The sequence below is a fragment of the Protopterus annectens genome, chromosome 12.part0, assembly GCF_019279795.1.
Source record: "Protopterus annectens isolate FY-2018-M chromosome 12.part0, PAN1.0, whole genome shotgun sequence".
In the NCBI taxonomy this organism is placed as follows: Eukaryota; Metazoa; Chordata; order Ceratodontiformes; family Protopteridae; genus Protopterus; species Protopterus annectens.
The window spans coordinates 627,864,634-627,887,562 of record NC_056746.1 but is presented as its reverse complement, the minus strand read 5'-3'; the positions used below and the strand labels follow the sequence as shown (position 1 = coordinate 627,887,562).

Here is a 22,929-nt window from a genome sequence, read left to right as displayed (position 1 = left end):
TGGGTTAGCTGACCTGCCTTGGTCTGTTTCTAAAACTTCAGCACTTTCCTTAGTGAGTTCATCACAAGTAGCTTTCCATTCCATTAAATGCAACTATGATGCATTTAGGACAGCTGCATAAAGGATAGTCATTAGAAGGTATTCCCGTCTTTGCTTTCAGTCCCTTCCAGATGATGTTAAAGCAAAGTTATTAGATTCTGCTCTAGATACCCAGAATCTGTTTGACTGTGCTGCTGTGGATCTCTTTAAAGCTTTGTAAGACTAAGGGAAGGTCATGCTAGACTTTAAACACATTTTTTGTTTTGCTTATTCCTAAATAGAAAAGCATATGTCCTATGTCCTAAATGAAAAGGAATTACCACTCTAAAGCGGCTCCTTTTGCATGTAAGCATACTTTGTAGGATAAAAGGTCATCTAAGAGGCTCTTTTCTGAGAAATCTGGTTGGGATTCCAGGGGACAAAAGTCTTCCTTTCAGGATAAATCAGCTTCCATTTGACGATCTTCATACTCTCCCCTCAGCCAGGTTCCTCTTTCCTAAAGGTTAACTCTGTCCTTTTCCATTTGGCCATAGATCACAATAGGGACCTTGGTTCTATCTGTAATTCCCAGTGGCTATTACATTGTGTGGAAGTCCCTTCCTGCCTTTTCAGGCATTTCTCAACCCCCTCCCCTCTCTTTGCCAATTACTTCATTTTCTTCCTCTTCTTCAGGACTTCTTGGCTCAAGGAGCTCTTCACTCAGTGTCTCCTTGCCCGGAGGGTCAAGGGTTTCTACTTGAGGATGTTTTTGCTTCCCAGGACAGAGGGCTGTTGGAGATGTATTCTAGACCTCTCCTTTCTCAACACCTTGAGAATGTTGACTCTTCCGTCTCTATTCTCTGTGCTTATTCCTAAGGCTTTTCTTGTTTCTGTGGCCTTTAAGGGTCCATTATCTTCATATTCACATTCATCCTGTCTTGAGGAAGTTTTTATGGTTCTCTGCATTGTCTTTACATAATAAGTTCTTTGCCTTACCTTTTGGTCTTTCTACAGCACCAAGGGATTTTACCACATCTCTAGCCCCAATCATTGCCTTTTGCAGACTCCGTGGTTTTCAGATTTTTCTTTGTCTTGACAACCTTCTTATTTAGGCCCTCTCTCAGCAAGTTCTTTTGCAGAACCAGGAATTCACACCACGTCTGCTTTGCACTGTGGACTTCACTCTCAATCTAAAGCAGTTGGTTTTGATGCCTCCTAGGACCAGGTTTTCTTGGGGTGCAGGATTCAAAGCCTTACTATGACTGCTTTTCTTGCTACTCCCAAGGCCCTTTCTTTGATGGTTTTCTTTCAGCCTCTAGATTTTTCTATTCCTCTCTTGCATTTTGTACAGAAGTAATGTTTGTAGTGGATCTACCAAATATATCAAAATCCAGGTTTTCCTTTTCAGGTACCCTCCCCCACTCAGGAGCTGTTTACACATGCTTCAGACCTAGCTGGGGGCATTTTCCAACAACATCAGGGTCCAGGAGATCTGGTTGTCAAAGAAGGTGGAAGAGCATATCAACATCAAGGAAATGAATGCTGTAATCCTGGCTCTTGAGGCTGTTTATTACATTTAGACTCCAGGTCCACTCAAAGTTTCCAGGGACAACATCATTTTTATGCGGCACATAAACAAAAAGGGGAGAACAAAGTCTTACCGTCTTTGCAGACTAGGTTTCCTAGCATGGAACTTTGCCATCCACCATCTTTTGTCCTTTCAAGTGGTCTGTATTCCGTCAAAACACAATGTAGTGGCAGACAACCTGAGCAGATTCTCAGGGATGGAAGCTTTTCAGAGTGTTTCCTGGACATTGTATGTCAGAGGAGTACTCCTCAAATTGATCTTTTTTGCCTCCCCTCAGAACAGACAACTCCCCAAGTTCTGTTCCAGAGTGCCAAGTCCTCTGTCTTGGAAGTTGGAAGCCTTGGGTTTTACCTGGAAAGGCTATTCCTGTATGCATTTCTCCTCTCTTCATCTGTTGCCAAAGGACCTACACAAGATTGTGTGAGACAAGCGCACAATCTTAATGGTGACTCCCTAATGGGTTAGGCAGTATTGTTTTTTCTTCTATTTCACCTGGTCAAGGGCAATAATTACATGTTACCCCAAAAACATGGATCTAGTCACACTGAACTAGGGCTCTCTAATTCACTCTCAACTTCTCACCTTACAATTTTGACTCTCTAGGTGATAGAGTTTTAATTCCTTTTAGGCATCAGTTTTCTGAGGGTGAGTTTCAGATTTTGCAAAAGGCCGAAAAACTATCTACTAGAAAATCTTATGTTGCTAAGTGAAATAGATTTTTCTTCTTGGTGTCACAGCAATGACTAGCACCCTGTTTTGGTGGATATCCGTACTGTACTTTATTATTTGTGTGAATTGATAAATTCTATTCTGGTGTACTCTTCTGTTAAGGTCATTTGTCAGCTATTTTGCTTGTCTGCCTCTGTATCTAGCCACTTTCCTCTAGGTTTGAGTTTAAACCATTTCTCAAAAGCGTCCTTCATATTAAGCCTCCAAGAAAACCCATTCCTCCTTCTTGGGACAAAATGTATTCTTGAAAATTTGACCCAGTCATCTTTTGAGCCAGCAGCTTCTTCCTCTTTAAAATTCTGTACCTGGAAAACTGTCTTGTTGGTGGCTCTGACTTCTGCCAAAAGAGTCTGTGAACTTCTGGCCCTTATGGCAGTTCCTCCTTTTCTGGTTTTCCACAGAGGCAAGAGTATCCCTTAGAACCAGTCCTACTTTTAGGCCTAAAGTGTTCAGTGTGGGTCTTTTAAGTCAGACTTTCCATCGTCTTTCATTTTTTTTTTTTTGTTTTCATTTCCTCAAAATAGTAGTGAGAGGATTATCCAGTCTTTGGTTTTGCATAGATAGCTCAGATATTTATTCAAGGCTAAAGATGTTAGGAAATCTGAGCAACTTTTTGTTTCTTTTCAGGACAAGAAAATGGGTTTGGCAGTTTCCAAGCAAACCATTTCTTGGATTTCTAAAGCCATTTCCTTTTGTTATTCTTTTCATGGGAAGCATTTTCTTACTTCTGTTCATGCTCATTCTACTAGGGTAGTTGCCTCTTCTGGAGCTTTTTTTTAAGGGTTTTGATGCTAGATCCATTTTTGAAGCTGCTGCTTGTTCTTCTCTGTTTACTTTTACTAAGCACTACAAGTTGGATCTGAGTTCAAGGGCCAGAGCAAGTTTTGCTAGAACCATCCTCAATGGATTTTTGGAGGATTTATCAGTTTCTTCTTCTTCTTCCCAGTCTTTACAGTAGCTGTAGTAGTCTCGCTATTGTAAGGAATACTGCAACAGTGATTAAGGAAGGACATAATGCATTTATGTAAGTACTTATCAAAACAATAGATTTTTCTGCTTATCACTATTGCAGTATTCTGTCCCACCGTCCTTCCCGCCGTTATTTCTTCTTCTCCCTCTGGGCGAGGAGTCTTATTTTCCCTTTTCTGGATGTGTATGTACCACCTTTCTTTTCTACTTAATTTGCTGCTCCTGTTCTGGGCTAATTCAGTCTTGTGGATTTAGCACTTGTACATCATTTATGTACCGTACACCTCAGATGGAGGACATACATGTGATGTAAGGTACATGAAAGGGCTTATGCTTTGGTCCACTGGTTGGACATACAGCTATCCTCTTCAGGATATCCCAGTTGTAAAGAATACTGCAACGATGATAAGTAGGAGACTCTTATGGCAAGTTCTTATACAAATGTACTTTGTCTTCATCTCATTTCATGGTGGTTGATGTCCAACCATGTCTCCTCAGGGCATCCATTTGTTCTGTCCCAGCCTGTGGCCATTGTGACCATGGATGCATCCCTCCAAGGGTTGTGGGGGGCATTATGAGGGGAAGAGAGTCCAAGGTACCAGGTCTCAGTCAGGCTGATTTGCACATTCTCATCAAACAGAACATGCTCTCATATATCCCACAAGTACATCTCTATCACAATCTCATCAACAGTAAAACTTACTTATCCCTCACCCACATCCCACCCCAGACCAAAACAAAGAACCACAGTATCCCACCCTCTCACTGACCAAAACCACAACCACCTCAAGGTGTGGAATCCTTTCTCCTACAACTGCCCTCACACTTGCAGGTCACAAAAATTCAGACTCTGGTACAAACCTTCCCTTACGATGCCCAGGGAAAGCAAATGCCAGGCAGATCCTCCCTATAAACACCAAGACTTTTCCTCCACAAAACCTCCAGTCTGGAATAAAACCAGCCATAAATAAACAAACCCAAGGACAAGAGGAGAAAGCTGTTACAATAATGGAGAAAAATACCATAAAAGAGAAAAAACCCAAAATTAGAGAAAGAAAAAAATCCAAGAGCAAAAATCATCCAAGGAAAAATTTCAAATTGATCAAAAAATAAAAAATAGATAAAAAGGATTATAATCTCTTCCTTCTTCAGCTATGAAAGAAACCTGGGTGGCCAGATACAGAAGACCGCCAAATTAAAACAATAAAAATCAAAATTGAACAACAACATGATACAATCAACATACAGACAGACTAGTCCAACTTCACCCTAACCCCCAGACATTGCCAACAGCGAGTCAAAACGGAGAGATAACATCTCCCAGACATCTCTAATCTCCAGCACATCAAAGCTGCTGTCTCTAAAAACCTCTCACAGCTAAAATGACAGCCCCGTGTGGACCTACACCTAAAACCCAAAACTAAACAAACTGCATACTAAACTTCGTATTTAGCCTTACCACTTACCAAAGATAATCCTTGCATATACGGATACGTGCCCAATCTATAAAAACCCAGCATGCACTCACAAAGGCGGCAATTCCCACTACCGCCTATTAAGCCCATCAGCGCTGCTCTGCCAAGCTATGGCAAAGCCATGGAGAGAACAGGATCATAACAGACAGACAAAGACAAGACATAGGGGACTTTTTTGAATTTGAAAGACACTTGGGGACTTGCCTTTGAACTGCCTTTCATTTCTTCTGATGTTTCAGACATCAAGGAAGGCCATGAGCTAGGAAAGTGGAGCCATACAAAGCCACTTAATACCACCCCAAGCATATACCTACCCCACTATTCCCAAAAAGAGAAACGCACTAATGTAAATGTAATCCCATATGTCAGCTGATGGGTTGCAAGAAGGACAGAACCAGATTGTTTTAGGTTGCTACGCATGTCAGACTCCACACAAGTACCCGTCACGGGTCCCACAGTGGGGCAGTGGTCCCCTGTTGTTCGGCGTTGGCTTCTACTTCTCACAGGCAAACATAGAGGAGGACTGCTGACTGACAAAAGATGACTGTAAACTGGGGGCCATAGTGGAAAGTACATTGGACACAGAGATCCTTCAGAGGGGGGCTCACTACGAAACTGATAACTGGGTGCCAGAGCCAGCCTGAAGTTAAAATGCCAAAAATGTATAGTCATACCCCCTCGGAAAACAAGGTAACCCCCAAGCTACCATATAGGTGACAGTATTTTTAACATTAAGGTGTGCGTAAGTTTCTAAAACTTTGGGCTAGTCAAGGTTTTGGAGATGAAAGTGATCCTCCTAGTGTTGCTGGCTTTTTATGATTTTCTCTTTAAAGGTGTGTTTTTGATCCAGAGCAACAAAATGATGGTGGCTTAGTACATCAACAAACAAGGAGGAACTGTATCCTATCCCCTGTATCGAGAGACAATAAGGGTGTAGTAATGGGCAATGTCCTCTCAGTGCTTCCCAACAGCAATGCACATCCTGAGGAAATCCAACATTTTAGTAGACAAATTGAGCAGAAACATTTTGATACCTCACAAGTGGTCCCTCAATCAATCTGTGGCTGTGCAGATCTTCAGTCATTGGGGCTAGCCTTGCTGTGACCTGTTTGTGACCCCTTACAACACAAAGTGCAGTAGTTTCTTTTATATGATCCCTCACAGGTAAGGTTAGTGACAGATGCTCTAGTCTATGATTGACCTGGGGTCTCCTATACTGTTACTCTCCAACTCAGAAAGCAGCTTGTTTCATGGTGACAGTAATCCTCATAGCCCTGTATGGCCCAGACCAGTCTGGTTAACTTTTATGTGGCTGAAACTAATGCACCATCCATGGGTTCTAGATCCAGTTCTGGATCTAATTTCCAATCCCTTAGGTCAGCCTCACCCGAATGTAAAATCCCTCAGGCTGTTAGGTTTTTCCACTTCTGATGCTGGCAAGAGAGTTGTACATATACTTTTTTCATCTCAGAAGTCCTCCACCAGGAATAATTGCATAAGTAAGTGGAGAAGATTTAGTATTTAGGCCACATTGTAGGGTCTGGACCCATTTTCTGCTCCTTTAAATGCTGTTTTGAATTTGTAGCTGGCCTTTTCCAGTCTGGGGCTAGCTACTCTACTATTAAGATTCAGCTTGCAGTCATTTCTAATTTCCATGTTGGTCAGGATCATTTTACCATAGATTACCTAAGGTTTTCTAAAGTCTTTTTGAAAGATACCTTTTTCAGACCTCCTTTGTGGTATTTCGTTCTGCCTTGGGATCAGTTCATTTTATTACAGGCCTTAACCAAGACTGCCATTGAGCCGTTGTGATGGTGGATCTAAGGTTCTTTTCATCGAAAACTATTTTTATAATTGTGGTAACCTCCACCAGACAAATATCAGAACTTCAGGATTTGTCCTGTACTTTCCCTTTACCCCTATTTTTTTATATACAAGGACAGGTATTTCATTGTCTAGTAATGCAGCCTTTTTACCTAAGGTGGCCTCAGAGTCAAATCTGAATCACTCTAATCATTTCATTAATAAGGGTGGATACATTCTTCACTCTGTAAACCTTCATTGACAGTTGATACTTTATTTAAATAGCAAAGACTTCAGAAAATCAGATCAGCTGTTTGTGTCCTTCTCCAAGGCTAAGTCTGGTAAAGAGTTTCTAATGTCACACTAACCAGATGGCTTTCCAGCTGTGTATCCTTTGTCTACACTGTTAATGATTTATCCTTGCCTTCAAGATCAAAATCTCATTCTGTCAGGGCAATATCTACTTCAACAGCCTTTTTTCAGTCACATTTCTTAGGTTGATATTTTCTTTGTGGTTACTTGGTCAAATACTCAATACCTTTGTGTCTCATTGCAAGCTTGATATAAATTCTACATCGAGGGCTTCTTTTGGCTCCACGATTCTGTGGAATATTCTCTCCTAATACCACCCAACTAGTCTGGATGGGGACTCTGTCTCACAGGTCAAGGCAGACAGAAGAGACAAGATTGGATATGAAAGCCATGTGGTTAACATAATGCTAAATCTTTGTTGTCTTTTTCCATTCATCTCAACCGTCCCTTCCTTCATCCCCCTATCAAATTGTTGGTTCTTAGTGGATGTCACAGACCTGCCCAAAGATTTGTTTTATTGGACCCGCTTGGTCTTTTCCTTAGGATTTCTTAGGTGACATATTCGGTAGCGTTCTGGTGTGGGAGGGGCAAACTCAATCTGCTTCCTTTATGTCAAGAAAAAACAACTCAGACTGGTTACCATTTTCTTGGATTCTTTCATATATTATGTTGTTTCCTTTAATCGATAAGTTAGTACACTGGTAAAGTAAGCTTTTTCATTCTGGCTGATTTGAGTCTTAGGAGATTTATCAGGTTTGTTAAAGGGGTTATTGCCCCCTTTATTCATCATTGATTCGGCAGTTCCTTGAGTAAGGAGACCCCATTTGTATGCTCTACTCAAAGCAATTTAACTAGAAACTAGGTACAGAGCTACTTAGGCAAAAGAATACTGTTTGCATTGCTTTGTGTTTAGGCTATGATTGTTTTTTCAGTGGAAGAACTACTAGGATGATAAATAACACGTTATATTTGTATACTGTTAAAAGCAAAAATGAGAATAATGCATTATTTAAACATTTTACCAAGCATTCAAACTTTAAAAGAAATGTATTCTGTGTTCTTGGCAAAGTACAGTTAGGAGTAAGAGATGATACTCCCACCAGACATAAAATAAATGGAGGCAACTTTTGTGGAATGCAACAAAACCATCCGATTTAAATTACTAAGATTTTAAAACATTATATATGTTATAAAATAGAATATTTTATAGTGCAGTTTAAATTACTTGGGTTGTTTTATTGTCTGTATATGATAATGTTTTCCACCTTTGATTGCTATATCAGGTGTATTTTAAAGATTTTTCCTGAGATTCATTAATGCCTACAGTAAGTGTACACCGATGTTCATCATGTTACCCTGCTGCAGTCATCACACTTGGGTTATCCTGCCATCAGGCGGTCCCGCAGTCGGCCCGAATTCCAAAGTCTTGGTCCGGCGCCCGTTGCTGTCGCTTCTTCCCTGACGTCAGTGCGCCAGGGGTATATAAGAGGCATCCAACGCCATTTTCTTCAGTCTTTCTTGCCGCGCGGTGCCCAAAGCAGAAGCAGTTCACAAGTGCCGGTCAGTCGACACCTGAGATTTTCGAATTGAGTTTCAGTCCGAAGTCTTCAAAGCTAAGTACCCCGTTGGGGAACCTTTTCTTGCCTCAGTCCGATGTCAGAAAAAGTTAACAATTGCATTTCTTGTGGGAAGCAAATACCTCATAAGGACTTTCATTCTTATTGTATACCTTGCCTAGGCCCAGACCATGATGTCACTGGTTGTCGGTTTTGTGCTAGGTTCAATAAGCGAACTATAAAGCGACGCTTTGATTTCGCATGACACTACTTCAGTAGGAAATTTAATTACACTATGCCGTCGGAGCAACCGACTACCGGCGTGCATAAAAAGCACAAAGATAAAGACAGGCAGCCTAGATCCAAGCTAGACTCTGAGGCCTTGTCTGGGCCGGTCGCCGGTTCTCCGGTTTTCAGTGAGGCACCTACGCAGCCCCTGGCTATCGCAGAATTGAAACCCCAGACCGCTTCGGATTCTCTAGCAAAGACTTCTAGGCCGACGCAGCCATTTTCTTTAGGCCCTACTGACTACATTGCAGAAGGAGAAGCCAGTGCTGTAGAAACACCTTCGGTTTCAGAAGGTGTCTTCAGACCGACTACTCTCACCATAAAATCTTATGCTAAGCTTAAGACTCCTCTAAAACCTAAAAAGATTGCACTTCAGTCTCCAGTTCAAGGCCCCATGCCTAAGAAACAGATGCTTAAAATGGCTGAAGATTTGATTTCTTTAATCAGGGGTACCCACCCCCCACCCCCAATAAAAGGCCTAGACAAGAGGAGGATTATGCCTCCTCTGATCAAGTGTCTATTTCCTCAGGCTCCTCTGAGGAACAGGATTACTCCTTTCCCCTTTATGAAGATTCTGATGCTGAAGATTCCATTCCCTCAGCTTCTCCCCCTGAAGACTATTCCTTTGGGGAAACCTTACATACCATGACGGAACATTTCCACTGGGAAGGTCAGGACTACTCCGACTCAAAGAAAAGGCTCCAAGAGTTTCTTTTACTCCACCAGCACAGACCACTTGCTTTCCCCCCAGTTTTAGACATTGTGGATGATGTTTACTTAGAATCCAGTCTAAATCCAGATTCTCTACCTCCTGCTCCAGCCAAACCAGATAGATACTATAGAGTGCTTGACTCACACAAATTCCTTTACAAAAGCCCTGTTGCTGATCCAGAGACAATCTCCCAGGGTCCCAAAGGGGCTAAGGCTTCTATGGCTAAAAATCCTGTACCCTCTTAAAGGGACTCCAGAGCACTGGATAGGTGGGGGAAGAAGGTTTACACCTTAGCTACTCTATTACATAAATATTCAATTCCTGCCCCTTTTTTAAAACAAGACGCATCTTTATTAAACCATCACTTCCGACATAAGCAATCATACATTTATATAAATGAAAACAAACCATACCAACACAATCCTAGTTGCAAACATTTTACATCACAAATTAAACTGACACACTCCCATTTGCAAACATTGTACATCACTTATAATTTACCCAGTTGTTTTCAGTGAAAGATTACACAGCTCATTTAAGTCCTGCCTTCTCTTAAACTTCTTTCCTCACTTGTATGTATTGTTTCCACAATTCCTATTTTTTTCTATATAGTTTCCTCCTAACATTTTCTAAATATCTCAATTCCAGTTGTTTTATCTCTCTTACTATATTCACTACTTCTAACATAGCTGGTTTAGATTTTGATTTCCATTTTCTAGTAATTCCTTATTGGCAGCTACCGTAATTAGAAACAGTAAGACCTTACCATGTCTAGGCAATTCCAGTTCTGTGTCATAGCTCAGAAAAACCAACTCCCTTGTTACACCAATCTGCCACCCAGCATCGCCAACAGTGCATCCTCCAGGGAATCCTTAAAGTCCACCAACTCACTACACTCCCAAAAATTATGTTCCTAGTCATCTTTCTTCCCCATCACACCTCCAACATTTGCTGTCTACCTGAGGAAAAATTCCCTGGAATCTACTTGGGATATAAAGATATCTATGTAAACATTCCAAGCAAAAATCTTATAGCTTCCAGATTGTGTTGCATATTTGGAAGCCATACATATAACATATATCCTCCCATTGTGAATTGTTTATCCAGTCTCTCTTCCCAATCCTTTCTAACCTCCTCTGATTGGTCTTATAGTTATCATTAAATTTTTTTATGTGCTGTATTAATTATGCCTTTTTTAATTACAACTTCTGTTCTATATTCCACTAAAAACTGTATCAGTGCTGGTCTTTCATTTTGGACCCCCCCCCCCCATTTCTTTCTCTTTGCCTATACTCTGATATCAGTCCTTGATGAGGAAGGCAATCTCTAACCTGCAGTCCAAATAAATTCTTGGCATCTTCCCATTCTAGCATCTTTCCCTCTGTAGTTATTTGCTCCCAATACATTGGTTCATTTGATCATTTTCTTCAATAAATTCCATCCCCTGCTTGTTATTGTCTATGTCACTAATTGCAGTCATCCCTATTGGCAGAATCTCCTTTCTCCATTCCTGTGTTGGCTTAGATCGTAGAATACTTTCTGCTACTTTATGGGATTCTGTATGATTATTGTTATTCTCCTAAAAGGCCTACATCCAAAATCACAGTCTCTCCTTGTTTCTTGAGCTTTCCCCCTGTTTCAGCATCAGCCCTTTCTACTTTGAATTATAGTTTTCTGCTTGTGCTATGTATAGGAGCCTTAATAGTATAGCTCTGAAATACCTGTTTGAATTGGGTAAACCCAATCCAACCTATTCTACTGGAAAAATCAGCTTTTCCCACTTGACTCTTGGTGTCTTCCCCTCACAGATAATGTCCATCAGCTCTTTATTAATTGTTATCCACAACATTTCCTATGGTTGATAGAAATATGCTTGACCTTTGTACAAGGCTAAAGGGACTAAAAACATTTTCACTGCCTGTAACTTACTGTCCGTATCCATGTCCATATAACAAAGCTTCCGCTTTTCTCAGTTTTTGTATTATCTTTTGTTTAGTCTCTTCCCACATATCCTTAGCTGCCACACCAGAATCATCTGTAATCCATACTCCTAAATACTTCCTTTTATCATGTCCTCATAAATAATGATATTGCTGAACCAGTCCGTGTGTGGGTACATAATTTACCATTATTGCCTTTGTTTTAGCTTCATTCATTTTTATATCAAAAAGATTTGAAACTGTCTCAAAATGTTCCACAGCACAGTAATGTTTTTTTCTGATTTTGTCAGGTATAAAATAATATTATCTGTCAATAGAGCCTGCTTTTCTTGACTACCATACCAATTATATCCTTGAATGTCTGAGTCCCTTATTTTCTCTGCCAGTGGTACTAAATATAATGCAAGTAACAAAGGGGAAGAGGACACCCCTGCTTGGTTCCTCTGCTCAAGCAGAAATTATCAGGAAGGACTCCACCCATTTTAAATTTCACCTCTGATCCCTCATAATCCTCCTAATCAACCTTATATTTTTTTTCAGGAAATGCAAATTCTTTCATTGCCCTGCTCATAAAGTCCCAGCTTACTCTGTCAAATGCTTTTTCTGCATCAAGACACACCAACAACAATGGCATTTTCTTACATTCTGCTTCCCTCTGGATCATCATGTTCTGTTAATGTTGTCAAATGTTTGCCTCACCACCACAAAGCCACTTTGATTCATATCTATCAGTTTTGGCATTACTTTTGTCATTCTTGTAGACATTATAGACATGAACACTGTATAATCATGGTTTAGTATTGAAATGGGCCTGTATGAAGCTGGGTCCAATGGATCTTTACCCTGTTTATGTATTTACAGCTACCACTGCTTTCTTCCAGGATGTTGGTACTTCTCCTCCTCTTAAAATATTATTAAACAAAACCTTCCAGATCTTGATTGTTTTTTTTTTCCCTCCTAGCTTCCAAACTTCCCCAGGAATACCATCTATTCCTGTGGACTTTCCTGTAGATTGGTTATTCATCCCAATTTTTATCTACTCTCCTCCTTATCGTAACCATTAATAACTGAGCCTCATTTACCTCTAACCTTGGCATATTTAATTCTTCCATAAACATTTCCATGTGTAGCTTTTCTTGATTCCCATATTTCTCTGTTTTATAGAGACTTTCATAGAATTTCCAAAATATTTCTAATACCTGTACAGGAGCATTTGTTAACTTCCTTGTTATAGGCTCCCTAAGCTTGGTGACAGCTCTTTCTACTTTCTTTTGCTTGAGTATTTGTGCTAAAAGTTGTTGTGCTGTAGTGATGTTATCAAAAACAGTTGCTTAACAGCAATCTTTCTAAACTCGTGTATATCATTGAGGTACTCCCTTATTTTCTGCTTAGAATTCTGCAGTTGACCCTCTTCTTGTCCTGTGAGAGTCACCCTATTCTGCAGTACTTTAACATTTGTCAGTCCCTCTAAATAATTCTTAATACTTTCCACTCTATTTTTAAACTCCCCCTTTGTTTTATCCCACCCTTAGCTGTATTTTCAGAAGAAAGTTCTATCCTCTCGAATAGCTCCTGAATAATCTCCACTTCCATTCCTTGAATTCTTCTCTTTTCAGCAGATAGATGAGAAAGTGAAAGTATCTCATTTTCATTACACTCTGTTTTTATTTTAGTTGTTATTGGTGCATGATCTGAAATAGTTATTGGGTGCGTATCAAGACCTTTAATTAAATGCACATGTTCTTGTGAAGTGTAAATTCTCTCTAGCCTAGCCCAGTTTTTATATCTTGGGGAATAATATGTAAATTCACTCTGAACTCTTATTACTGAATTCACATCTTCCATGCCAAATATTTTCCTAAATTTATTCAGAAATATACCTTCTTTGTTGTACTTTCCTTCTAGGTCCCCCAGATGCATCATCACTGCTGCAAATCACATTCCAGTCCAGATATAGAAGTAATATTCCTTGCTGAAAACTGATTATTTCTTAAGCTCCATTATAGCAATTTTAGATGAAATATAAATACGTCAGTGTAATCCTCCTCCCTTGCCAGTAGCCCCTTAGCATTACAAATCGGCCATTATTATCTTTTTTATCATTTTTTATCACTATTGGAGGTCCTCTTGCAATTAATACAACTACTCCTCTTTTCCTTTGTCCCTGGTATACTGCAGAATAACCATCCTGAAAACTTTTCTTTATCAAATTAGCATGTTTAGTTCTTTCTAAGTGCATCTCCTGTAACATAGCTATTTGCACTCTACATATTTTAATATAGTTCACTACTCTTTCTTTTTTGTATTTGTCTGTGAGACCATTGACATTTAAAGACATTTCAGAAAGCATCATTGCATTAAAAATTATTATTTCCACCTATTATGTATAACACATTTTTTGCTAAATGTCTAGTTCCAGCTTTTGTGTTACGTGTATACGGTATTTGACAGGGTGAACTTTTATGCAGTTGTTTCTTATCATATCAAATTGAGCCTATGTCACATCTTACAAAACATTTTGTTTTATTGAAAGCCCTCAAAAAAAAAAACAAAAAAAAAAACCACAGCCCCAGTACTCCCCTAAAACCTATTATCTAAATGCTAACAGACAAAACTATGTGTATCTTCAAATATTGAAGTTTTACCCTCCTAATATGAGCAAAAGTCCCAAAATGACAGCCACACTAACAAACTTGAGTTAACCTAAAAGAAAGGTTATGCATGCTAAAATGTATGGTGCAGCCTGTGCTTCTACTAAGTGTAATTGGTTTTGTCTTAGCTTTATAGCTCTCCCAGCTGGGAAAACCCATGAATGCTTTCAGAGAACATTATCTCCTTGCTAATTTCTCTTTTGTTTTCTTTTTTTTTCCTCAGTCAGTCACTCTCCACCAGACTGCAGTTAGTTTCCCTTTATCAGATTGTCTCATTTGAGACATGAGAACCAGACAGCCAATTTCTCTTTATCAGATTGTTTCCATGGAAACATGAAGACCAGCTGCAGATTTGCTACTAAGCAAACATGTATTTACTAGAAAAAAGCCTTATAGTATTCAGTATTCATTTTCATTTACTTGCTCTCACTTAAAATGTGTTACCAAATCAATCTAAGGGCCTTAATCCAGTCATTTGTTATGCAAGAATGAGAATTTTTTCTCTCATCATGCTTTTTTAACCAGGCTTTTTCTTTTACATTGCAGTGCTTATATTTCTTAAAAGTGAACAGGCAGAGAGGAGAAAGGAGAAAGAAAAAAAAAAAGAACAGCAGCAGCACCTGTTTACAATCCCTATTACACCTAAAAATAACTGTGGAAACTTTATAGCATGTAAAGAAAATCACACACCACACAAATAGTACTATTTAGGAAAAAAATATTTACTTTCTGTTAACTTTCTCCCTCTTCTTCCCTTCCCCTAAAGCACTTTCCCAGACATTAATGACATGAAGTAGGCCATATGCTTTAGAGTCTTATCACCCCCCCCAAGTCCAACAAATTTTGAAAAAGTCCAATATTTCCAGATTTTCTTCTGTCATATTTCACAAGTATAATTATTGCTTTGTAAACCCACTTTAAGATACTGGTTTTATTCATGTTCATTTATATCTCCCAGATCCTGTCTCTGCTTAATTTCCAATGTACACTTGATTCTTCTACAAAACTCTCATGCTCCCTTCCTTCTTTCCAACATTTTCAGTTGAAACATTGGATAATGTTTCACAGGTTCAGTCTCTCTGTGGTCTTTATTACCAGAAGAAGAAGAAGCAGAATATCCTTCTTTTACACAGCTTGCTTTTTGTTGGGCAAACTTTTGTATTTCTTCCTTAGCATGTACTTCATCAAAAAATGATTTTGTCCCTCCAGGGAAGAATACCTTGAAGACAGCTGGGTACAGCAGTTTGAACCTCAAACCTGCATCTCGACATTCCCTGAATAGTGGAATAAATTTGCTCATCTTCTGCGTGGGGTACAACGAGTAATCATTCTTCACACTCTTCTGTCTCCCACTTTTAGTACTTTGTCCTTCTGCCACAGTTTTGTCAGAATCAACTCCTTCTGCTGGTAGGATTGCATCTTTACTATTAAAAGTCTAGATTGCTTTCTCATAACCAAGTTTGGAGCGTACTCATGGCGTGCCCTTTCAACTAAAACTCCTGCTGTGGAATACCAGTTCAATTGCTTGTTTGTGCTTTCATAAAATTAATGTAGTCTTTTCCTTCCAGCTTCTCTGGTATAGCTGAAAATCTCATTTTTCTCTACGTTCTCTGTCCTCTAATTCTATTATTTTTGGAACATCTCTTACTGAGCAGTCTCTTATTCAGCCACCCTTTTCTTCATTTCGACATATGAGTTTTGCAGCTTTATCACCTCATGTGAATATCTGTTTAAAGCTTCTTCCATTTTTCCAACATTTTGCTGTTTGTGTTGATAAACTCCATCAGTGTTTCTTTTATTTTAACCAAGTCTGTGTGCAGATGTCTTATATCTTCCTGTAGGTTACTGGAATTCATGTATGGAAGTTGCATTGTTTTTTGCTGAACAGCTGCAGAACTTTCCCTAGTCAGTGTTTCTTCCTCACTTTTTGTAGTTGATTTTTTGCCAGGTCCTCTGTATTTCTTTTTTTCCTGGCATCCAGGGAGTACACTTAGGCAGTTACTGACATTTACCCATAAACACAAGTATACTTGCCTTCTGTGTTGAGTTTCTGTTTTCACAATGGAAGAGATAGAATTAAGTTGTTGCTCAATGTGCAGCCATCTTGGAAGTCCCACTTTTCTCAGGTTTTTAATGTTTTTGTGTATTGTTGCTCAAAAGAACTGAGTGAGTTTCTTTGCTTATCAGCTTCTTTCTGAAGTTCCCCTAGAAGATGGTGATATTGGGGAACTCCAGGAGCATGATCACACCTAGGCAAAAACTGTTACAGTGCAATTTTCTGGCAAGATATTCATATAGATCTGTTGATTGAAGTACTCTGAAAGATCTAGAGTTACAGCACAAATATACATACAAAACCTTTGTTCTCCTCAGCTCTTCTTTTATAAGCATGCTTATCATTTGCGGGGGGGGGGGGTGCAAACTGGGACTATCAAAGGTCCCAATCTCTGAAATAAGGAAAGGTAATGTAAAAGAAAGCCTTGGGGCAGGTGTTCAACCACAAAGCAATGACCATAGTAGCCCTTATTGTCTGTGCATGGAAGTGTCAGTCATACAGAGAGGGCATACTGGCTCCCATAGTACAGTAGGTTACTTGTCCTCTGCCCAGAGTAGGGTTAGGGCCATATCAAATGCACCTTCATTGTCAAGCTACTGACAGAGGTACAAACCACTAGGCTACCTGTATGACTGCCATCCCCAGCCAGGTCTCACTCTCACTACGGAGTATGCATCATGGTGGAACTGATGGGTCTGGCCTGTGATATAACAATGTGGTGGTAAGGGGTAGCTGGCCCAGGTACAAAATACTATGGGGCATGATCAAAGGTTCTGATCGGTCTTCAGTGCAGTGCATTACCAATATTCAAATGCCAGCATTGCAGTTGTGATCAGAACTGAAGTGCTTAGCGGTCTGTGCATGGCATAAACTATAGCAATCAGTTTGCTATATTTTAAAAGGAAATTAATTTATTTAATTTTAGAATTGAAGTGTTTAGCACTTCATGGCAAAGAACTTTTTTTTTTGCTCTTCAGCTTACAGTTTAGGGGGAGGTACTAGACTGGGTGGGGTGACAGCACCAGGCAGCAGAATAGCTAGCCACCCCTCTGGGTCTGATTTATAGGGTGAGGTTTGATGCTTGCCAAAATTGGAGAGAGATAAATAATACAATCTTCTGCTTGAATAACTCCATGAAGTAACTGCATGTTGAATTGGATGCTGCTGAAGATTTGAGAATTAGATGCTCTTGAAGATTTTTTGTTATGGTAAGTGTGCACTTTTTCAGTTGTGCCTATCAAAACTTAAAATAAGCAATCAGATTTCACTATCTCTTTTCTTGTTTTCTTTAGCAGTGTGTATGGAAAGGACCCGAAGAAAAAAGTTAAGCAGTGCTGCAGTTTAGGACGACAGAATTCACTGGGATAAAAGCAGATGGATGAAGCTGATATTGCCAAAGATTCAGGACTGCTAGAAGATGATGCTTACTGAAACTGACATATGTGTTTGATATGCTGTATGTCTACAGGGGCATTTCCAACCTTATTTAAGCCACGGAGCAATCATTTTGTCTGCATATCATAGATTCAAAGCTGTGAACACGTCTCATCATCCAGCAGAGCCTGTACTGCATTGCAGCACAGACTAGTAGTCCAGAGCTCTCTGTAATGATGTATGTAAATGTAGTTTCTTGAAGTTTACATTATGGCACACTTTTTCCATTGCTGCATCTATTGTATCAGGAGTATCTTGACTTGGCTTTAGCTTCATTTATTAAGAAGCATGTTTCTCCATGACTTGCCTGCCCCCATCAGAGCTTTTTTAGAGGAGGAAAATGCATTTGTCTCAGGAATATTCTGTAGAATGAGAACTTGGCCAAATCTTTTCCTTTTGTTGTACAAGGTGAAGCACTCTGATTGTTCTCTAAAGTTTTTGATAGTACAAGGTTGTCATTAACTCAGTTGTGAGTTGATCCTCTCCTTGGAGAACTGAAAATAAAAAACATATTTTGCTGCTTAAAAATGTATCTTTGGTGTAGTAACATCATATCATTGAATATATTCATAAAAAGAGGACACTATTGTCAAATTCACTGTTAGGTTTTGAACAGTAGTTTGAAGTGCTGTCAGTGCTCATAACTCCAGAATCTCTAACATCACCAGTGACAGACTGTAATCAGGCTGCATTTTAATTATTTTTTTATACTTAATTACATTTCTTTTATACAAAATTAAAATAGCTAATCTAACACATAGAATCCTCCATGATGGTCCTATGTTTATTTTATCCACAAGTCTGCATTTGGCATTTTTTTTCTGAAAGTTCTTATGTTCTTATGTTCTTGGACAAGTATTCTACCATGATGACTTATGCCATGGCATAACATGTTGATTATATAAGCCTACTTCTCCCACCATGCTGAAAAGTTTCCTTGGTATTCACACAGTTTGAATTTCAATCCCTGCTATCACTGGTAAAATGTTCTTTGTTCCCATGTGCTTTGTTTCTTCCCCAGTGCTTTTCTGCATTTGAGAAGAATAGTAAAAAGACAATCATATTGGGACTTGGTCTAGATCCTTCTCAACATCCAGAAGGCAGGTCATTAATTTGCCTGCCAGGGTTTTACTGAGATACTACTAAGAGTGTTGGAATGGGGCCATAGTCTTGTAGAGGTAAGTTTTTTTGTTTGTTCCTGCAGATGACCATTAGCTGCCACCAGCCAATCTACTTATTCACAGGGACTATTGGACCGACCATATGTCCAGTGCCATTGAGGAAATAAAATACATTGGTGGAGTGTCATATTGCTGCAGGGTAATTTTTTTTTAATGCTGTTGTAATGACCCCACCCCACATGCACTTGTAACGTCAAGGAGCAAATATGCAGTGAGGATGTACTGCTTATCATCCCTCCCCTAAGTGGTTCAAACACTGCACCCCATGTATCCCAGAATACACTAGGGATTAACAACAAGGTGCGCTTGACTGTGTGCCCTCCCCCCAGGATTGAAATGTCCCCCTTCCCTGCTTATAACTCAGTCTCTGAAGCCGTTAATAAGTCCAGGATGACTGGGCTCAAGTCAGGGCTTTATTCTTCTATATCACAGTCCTGGCTTGTATTTTTTCCCACTCCCATGCAGTCAACCATCAGCTTGTCTCAATACCCCAGTCTTATGTCAGGTCAACCTGTCCCTTCTTATCTCCCCTGCACTTAATCTGCTTAGGTTGGAACTGATGGGAATCATTAGGGCATCCTGGGACCACACATCATCCTTATTGCTGTAGAGTGTTGTAATGACCTACACTTATTTCCTCCCCTTCCTACCTCCTTACATTCATCTGCTATGTCTACGGGCTACTCATCTCCATGAACCACGCTTCTTCACAGGAAATCCCTAGATGAACTACCTCCCCTGGATGGACACACCCATCTCTTCCTTTCAGTGCCTCAGACAACCAAGCTGCTAATAAAACCTTGGTTGCATGGACCATTGTTAGAGCTTTGTCCTTCTCCATCACAGCGCTGGCCAATGCTGGCTTATCTTGTACAGCTAAGTTTGTGACATCTGCTGCCTCTTTGGTTTCTCAGAGGTGGCAATCATCCCCAGTGAGCAAATTTTCAGCTCAACTCTAGCACTGCATTTCTAAAGAGGACTTAAGACTGGAGAGAAGCACACTTCAACTCCTACCCAGAGGAGTGCATCCCATGGTGGTTATTGCCTCCTTTCTCTTGCATAATGGGGTTTACCATTATCCATCTAAGTAAATCAGAGGGAGCATCCCTTAGCATTATCTGTCATGGATTGGAGGTATTGAGGCCTAGATGCCTTCTCCTATGGCCTCTCCCTTAGATTGTCTGATCTAGTCCGCTGTGATTGTGGAAGAAATGCTTGGAGAGTCCGCCATGGGGTCTGTGATCCAGGATCCAGAGATCAGATGCTTGTTCATCTTTGGATGGCATTTTGTGTCATTAGTGTGGAACTTGATCTGTAGGGTTGTTAGCAGGCTGCAAGTGCTTAATTCAGAGCATGCCCCCCACACACACACACACACAGACCCTACCTGTCCCAGTTTCCAGCTCATACTGTGTCATACAAGCCTGGAGGCACTCTTACTCTTCTGATGTTGCTCACAAGAGAACTGAGGGCCACGTGTCTTACTTTGGTAGATTGCAGTGACACTTAGTTCCACCGGCCCACAACTGACATTTCCATTGTCTTAATAATGTCTCACTGTTCATTAACTCTACACCTACCTATCTGCTGGACAGGGTGGCCAACATCTGAAACAGTGTTAGCAAGAAGATGGATTACTTTCCCGTGTTGGGACTTAGAGCTGTCAGATATACTCTTCACCTCTCCAGGTTCCTAGCAGTCCTGATATAGGGATCTTAGCTGTTCTGAAGATGCTGTCAGACTCTAGGATGAGGGATGTTCCTACTTTCACAATGGAGTTTGTCATGCTGGCACAACCTCATCTTACTAGGACTTTATTTTTGTGTAGTCTGTGCCCTGGCAAAAGGTTGTGGGCATGTGTGTATACTTGTATCAGTTGACTTTGTTGCATTCATTCCCCCTTGGGTTATGACCCAGAAAGTAGTTTACAGAAGTGGGTTGTTTGACCTGACGCTTCTTTCTCTGGTTGATAGGTTCAAAGGTGTTTACTAAGCTAATGACCACAAGGGCCTTTTTAAGCATAGCCATGCATCCCAAATCTCTGACAAGTTCTGGTACTCTTGATAAGTGTAAGCAGGGGCTGCGGAGATGAAACATTTAAAAGCAGGGGCCTGGAAGATGAACTGTTTGCAAGTTGCCTGTGTCCATTAGAGATATAGGTGCCAAGCCAGGGATGAATTTCCTGTTTCCCATCCAATTGTCCAAGTGACCCTTGAATTTGATAAGGGAGAAACTCTGCTTCACATGGATGGGGAGCCTATTCCAGAAACAGGGTAGCCTCTGGGATACATACCTGTGTCTCCAGCAGGTACTATTTATATCACAGGCAAGGTTTAAGCCTTTAGAACGGGTAACTCTGGTGCTGTTTGTTTTGTGGCTATGCATGAGGTCCATCAGAGTGGGATCTGACAATGCCATGTATGCCAGACATAGATTTCCCCTTAACAGCCTGTAGGAGAGAGAATTCAGGGATAGGGCCTTGAGGTGGTCTGCATAAGACATTTTACTTATGCCCTGCATTCTTTTAGTGAGGAACCTCTGTGGATGTTCCAGTTGTTGGACATGCCTGGTTAGGTACATACCAAAGGGGGCATTGTACTCAATGATATGTGTGATGAATGCCGAATACCGTATATCTGATTAATGTCTTCCTGGGTTCCAGATTACAAAGGTTCTCTTCTTTTCAGGGGGTCCTTATTCCTGCCACCTGTTTTGCCACACTTCTAGAAGTGCTTAGGGAGCAGGGCTAAAATTTTTTCCTGAAATGGAATTATCAGGTTTTATGTAAGTGCCTGTCTTCAATACTCCCCATCTAGTGGGGCTCCCTGGTGTATGGGGAGAGTAATGACCTTCAACTCCTCTCCAGCTGGGTCACTTCCTAGATTGCATTTAATGGTCCTCCTTCTTGAGTTACATTATTCATTCCTGCTGTTCCCATTCCTATTTTACTGTTTTTCCCATTGGAGCTGAGGAGCAGGCCTAGACTCCCTCATGTGATACGTGAAGAAGGTTGCTTCTGTTCCAGGGATAAGGTGAGAGCATTTGCTCTTTTTCCTTTGCTTGGATTCCCATGAGTGTGGAGCCCTCCATCCACACACACACATTAATGGGAAATTGACCTTCCCTTCCTCCAGAGGAGGTAGCATTCCTTCTTGGACTCTGAGTGGGCTATTCTCCCTCCTATTGTGAGGGAAGCTTTACAAGGCCTCAGCCTCAAAGCTGATTATCTGCACTGGCAACAGCTTGATAGGAGTGGAATTCCTTTCCATTCCATCTTTCTACTTTGACATTTAACCTCATCTGGGCATTCACCCTCTGTGTGTTGGTAGTCCAGGCTTGACATGCTTAGATGTTTTGTACTTTCCATTTACTTTTCCCTCTTTATAGGTCTCCTTTTTGCCTGATTGTTGGCTTGGAGGAAGGCTATTGATTTGTTTCTCGTTTGAACCCTTTTTCTGATCTCAAGACTGTTTCCAAGATTCAGCAGTGCCTTTTGAGCAGGGAAATTTCTGTGATTTCCCTTCCTGCCTTGAGGGGGTACAGAACTAGTTTAGTGGCCCCATTTAGCCCTCAGTTATAGGGTCTTTTTTCATACTGACAATGGAACTATGGGTTTTATTAGCTGTTTCTGGTGCCTTCCCTTCATCAACTTGACTGAGAGGTGTTTTCTTGGCCCTCTGGGGACATAGGGCTAGGATGCTGATGTTTTCCTTCCCCTTGTCTGGAAACCTTTCACTCCTTTTATGAACATTCAGCTACTCAGTTAGTGTTCTCATTGCCTTCTTAATATGTGATAAAGTCTTGCAGATAGCTTCTCAAAAAATGCCTGTCTTTGGGTGGGGGCAGTCCTTGTGGGTAGGTTTGCCCCACAGCTAATCCTGTTCAATCCTGAGGCAGATCATAGCTGATACATTTTCCTACTATGTCTGCAGGTCTGAAGAAGACAGGACTTGAGGGGGCATGTCTCTCCTCTGGAGGTTCTTTTTCCTAGCTGTTCCTTGTTGCTTAACTCAAAGTGTAGATGTTGGCATTTGGATCCACTGGTATCCAAGAGTGGATTTGGATCACTCTTTTTCCTAAAACCTTCTTCTAGGCCTGATAGGGATCTTCCACTTTTCCTGGGTGGCATAGGTCTGTTGCTGACTGTCTGTTTAGACTTTGTAGATACTTTCAGATTTACCCTGAAGTATTCAACAGGTCCTCCTGTTGTTAAATTT

General features: G+C 40.5%; 1 protein-coding gene across 2 annotated transcripts in view; it reads left to right on the top strand.

Moving 5' to 3' along the window:
- CCP110 (centriolar coiled-coil protein 110) overlaps positions 1–20,088 on the top strand; it is a 640,744-nt gene extending 620,656 nt beyond the window's left edge. For both annotated transcript variants that reach the window (XM_044089754.1, XM_044089755.1), the window contains one exon: positions 17,390–20,088. In XM_044089754.1, the coding sequence (XP_043945689.1) occupies positions 17,390–17,465 (76 nt within the window). In that variant the 3' untranslated portion in view covers positions 17,466–20,088. The remainder of the gene's footprint in view (positions 1–17,389) is intronic.
- Positions 20,089–22,929: the final 2,841 nt, after the last annotated feature.